Source organism: Atta cephalotes, assembly GCF_000143395.1.
Source record: "Atta cephalotes unplaced genomic scaffold scaffold00011, whole genome shotgun sequence".
NCBI classification, from domain to species: Eukaryota; Metazoa; Arthropoda; class Insecta; order Hymenoptera; family Formicidae; genus Atta; species Atta cephalotes.
This window is the reverse complement of record NW_012130075.1, coordinates 1,103,827-1,107,949: the sequence shown is the minus strand read 5'-3', so window position 1 is coordinate 1,107,949 and position 4,123 is coordinate 1,103,827. Positions and strand designations below refer to the sequence as shown.

Below are 4,123 nucleotides of genomic sequence, written 5' to 3'. Positions count from 1 at the left end.
ACCGCCGCCGTCACCACCGCCGTCCTTGCCGCCGCCGCCGTCGTCGGGGCAATGTCTCTCGAGACACGTTCGAGCTCGGCCCTGTTCAAGCGAGCCGAACAGCTCAAGCGTTGGGAGCAGTCCGAGACGAATCGCGAGCCCACGCAACCGCGCCAAGTCGCGCGCAAGATCAAGTTCTCCGCCGATATCGTGTTCCTGGCGGCGTGCGCGGCCAGCGACAAGGAGGAGGTCGTGCGTTTGCTGCAGAGGGGAGCGGACATCAACACCGGGAACGTCGACGGTCTCACTGCGTTGCACCAGGTACTTAAGGGTAGCGAGTCACCCTGGACGCAGGCGCTTCTCCCTGGACGCGCATCTCTCGTTGGCATCTCTCCTTCCGGCATCTCGCTGAAATTTTGACAGCTCTTTCAAGTCTTCCCCTCCTCTTCCTCATCCTTATCCTTCTCCTCCTCTCCAGAAAGTGTTCTACCACTTCTACCTTCCTCCCAACGTCTTCTTTCCTTTTCCCTCTTTCCCTCCCTCCCGCGTAAACGTAATTCTGCAAGATGGCTTCTATGAACTCCAGCTGTCTAACGCCCGTTTCTACTAATGTAGATTAATTTTAATTCATGACTACAACAATGGGCTATTTAGACCCTCAGTAAATATTTTTAGATGATTCTATAATCTATACGATTGGTATTATAAAGTTCTAAATTGTGAGTAAACAAAACTTTGAACCTTTCTTTATCAATTGCTGTAAAACGGAGATTTACTTCTATTCTATATTTTAAACAAGATTATAACTTTAGAACTTAGTTTTCATAGCTATAGTTGAGGATTGATTTTTACTTATTTTTTTCTTTTTCTATTGTAGTTCTAAAGTCCCGTTTCATCGATGTAAGATTAATTGTTGTACTGTTTTTTTTTTAATTCTTACAATGAGAAAAAAAGTAAATCGAATCGAGATTAAAGTTAATTTTATATTGATGGAACTAGACCTAAGAATTAAGCAAGAATGAAAAGAATAAATTAAACAAAATTAAAATCTATCTCTATTAATGTAAATCAACTTTAATCTTTAATTTACTCCTTTTTAGTTTCAAGAATTTGAAAAGGACGAAGAATGAATTAACTGAAATTAAAGTTAATCTATATTTATAGAGATGTAATTAGAGTTAATCTACATAGAAACGAGTATAATTCGCAAACATTAAAAAATTATCCGCGGGGGGGTGTGTTTGCAATTGTTGTTCAATTCGATGCCGGTGTCAAAGGAAACAGGTCTCTTTCTTTCTTTTTCTCTCTTTCTCTGTCTCTTTTTCCCTCTTGGAATCCTGTCAAGAGATCGTCACGTTGATCGCAAACGCAGCGTCTGCTTTCAACCGTTAATTACTATGTTATATATATTAGTAAGAAGATTACTTTAGGTAATATCTCGCTTGTGTAACCAAAATGCTAATTTTATTGCAAGATGTTTTGACGTGCCGCGTTTAGTTGCCGTGACTCGAATGTATATTCACGCAATCGGAATAAATCTGGAAATATGATTTTTTTTCTTGTACTAGATCTTTTTTTTTAATATACATTTTAACATTTTAATAATTGTGTTTGTATTTTATTTTGAAGTGCAATATTATATGCTGTTTGATCATCAATTATTTCATTTGATACTCGTCAGAATTCGATCGTTACTCATTTTTTTTCTGTTCAGTTCTATGATTGTATTGTAGATTTTACTCTTTAATCTCTGTTTAACTTACTTTTATCTTCTCATATCTCTAAGAATTAAAAAAGATAAAGAGATAATTAAACCGAGATTAAAATCGATTATTGGTGGAAATAAGTCTGACAGAGGAAATGTATGAAGCACACAAACGTTAATCAAGTTTAGATTTAGATTTTAAGATCCAAGCATCACAAAAATATTATTTAAGAAATAAAAAAGAAATCAGAATTTTGTATATAAAATGTACTCTAAGAATGGATTAAACTTTTTTTTTAGAAATCTGTTTATTTTCTAAAAATTTATTTAATTACATTAAAAGTAATATTCTCAGAAATTTTTTTTTCCATTTTATGTTGCCTGACAAAACAGCTGCAGTTTATTTATAAATCTTTAATTTGAAAAATTAATTGCTATTATAATAAACAATGTTTTAATGTTAATCTTAGTTCATTTTTTTTATTAAATTTTTTTATTATTTATGTTTGTTAAAATGTATTGTTTATTTTATAACATAGTTTATATTTTGCTTTACAAAGCATGGATTATGAAAATGTTGGATTATGAAATAATAGCTGAGACCAACATATTTCGATATTATTTTTAAAAAATGAATGTATGTAATTGTATATATAAAAGTCTATTTGATTTATTATGTATTAAATAATTGGTTGCATGATTATTTTATATTTATTTAATAATTTAAAAAACTTATAATATCTCAATGTTTCTATTTTGTAATGGCTCTTCAATTGCCATATTACCTTTTAGTTAATTGTAATTTCTAATTTTTAAACATCAGGAGATTGAAATTGAAACTTTATCGTGAAAAAAAATTAATTCGACATGCTAATATTTAAAGAATTTGTAGTTATAATATCATTCTGAGCATGTTTAGAAATTATAGAGCAATTTTCTTGTCACACTGGCAACAACTTTTTTTCGCGAGTGGTAAGCTTTTACGAGCAATCTATTTCTGGGTGTTTCCAAAAGCGGACGCAACTAGGTAATCCGGGACACCGTACATACATATATACCATAACGGTTATTACAGTACTAAGTAACTAATGAGGATATAATTAATGAGAAGAAGAGGTCGGTTGGCATGCAGGAATCCCTGATGCGGAGAAAAATGAAATAATTATTCTGCTAAAAAAAAAAAATATTTAAATAAGCAAATCTTGCGGGTCATAAAAAATTATAATGGGCGATATTTTTTAAAATGTAAAATTACAATCATAAAAAATAATAATACTAACAGTGTATCCGTTTTATATATTTTTAAAATATATTTCTTAATGCACATTTGCCAGTTAAATTAATTAACAACTATTAATGATTTCGAAGCTTGAAACAACTGTAAAAATGTAGCGCGATATTATCATATAAATGTAAGGAGATATTTGCTGTATAGTAATAACGGTAGAGAGTCTTATACAAGTCTTATTAAATGGAATAACATTTTCTATAACGTGAAGCGATATTTATGGCTGTTATTTAAGCGAGAAGGAAGGAAGTTAAGGCATTTCATGGATTTGCGAAAATAGAATGTGAAAATACATCAGGCATCAAATGCTATTTATAGCTCTCTGTTAGAAGTCACAGGCTGCAGCATCTGTGTTCAGTTTAAATTCTCTGTCTAGCAATGTTGTAACATGTACCTAACTTTTTTTTCATTTTGATAATATCAAAGTCATGAAAATTTGCATACGTTGAACGACGTAAAGAATAATTCATACTTTTACCGTTTGTTTAATCTATTATGAAAAAACTTACTACTGGGCGTTAAATATCTATGAAGATTCTGATTAAACGATAAATATGTTTTATTTTATGATGCTATTTGGAAATAGCATTGCTGTTGATAATTAATTCCTTCAGTCTTATGTGATATAAATTTACTACATATGTTATAATGAAACATTCCATTATCATATAGAGATATTGCTTCCATTTAAGGGGTCTCTCAAAAAGTAATGACGTAATCGAAGCAGCGCATTTATAACATAACGTCGATTCGAGCCTTGGATTGCGACCAGACTTGACTAGACCGAGCAAAATTGGTGGTCTCGATGTCGAGACCTCGAAATACATCTTGCCAATCGCGCACGCTTTTCAACTCTTGTCCAACTTGTGTACTCATGCACGTTGATGTAATCAGTGGACAGCGTATGATATATTATATTCATATTATATTATTACAACAGGCTTGCATTGATGATGACCTGGATATGGTGGAGTTTTTGGTGGAACAAGGAGCGGATATCAATCGTGGAGATAATGAAGGCTGGACCCCTTTACATGCCACAGCATCTTGTGGATTCATATCTATTGCTAAGTTAGTATAGTTTTTACATAAACTATTTTTTTCTTTAGATTTATATATATATATATATATATATATATATATATATATTA

The 4,123-nt window shown here is 32.2% G+C and overlaps 1 protein-coding gene across 1 annotated transcript in view; it reads left to right on the top strand.

Moving 5' to 3' along the window:
• Positions 1-51: 51 nt before the first annotated feature.
• Positions 52-4,123, top strand: part of LOC105617107 (protein phosphatase 1 regulatory subunit 12B) — a 22,557-nt gene continuing 18,485 nt past the window's right edge. The window contains 2 exon segments of the mRNA XM_012198685.1: positions 52-300; positions 3,913-4,103. Of these exon segments, the coding sequence (XP_012054075.1) occupies positions 52-300; positions 3,913-4,103 (440 nt within the window).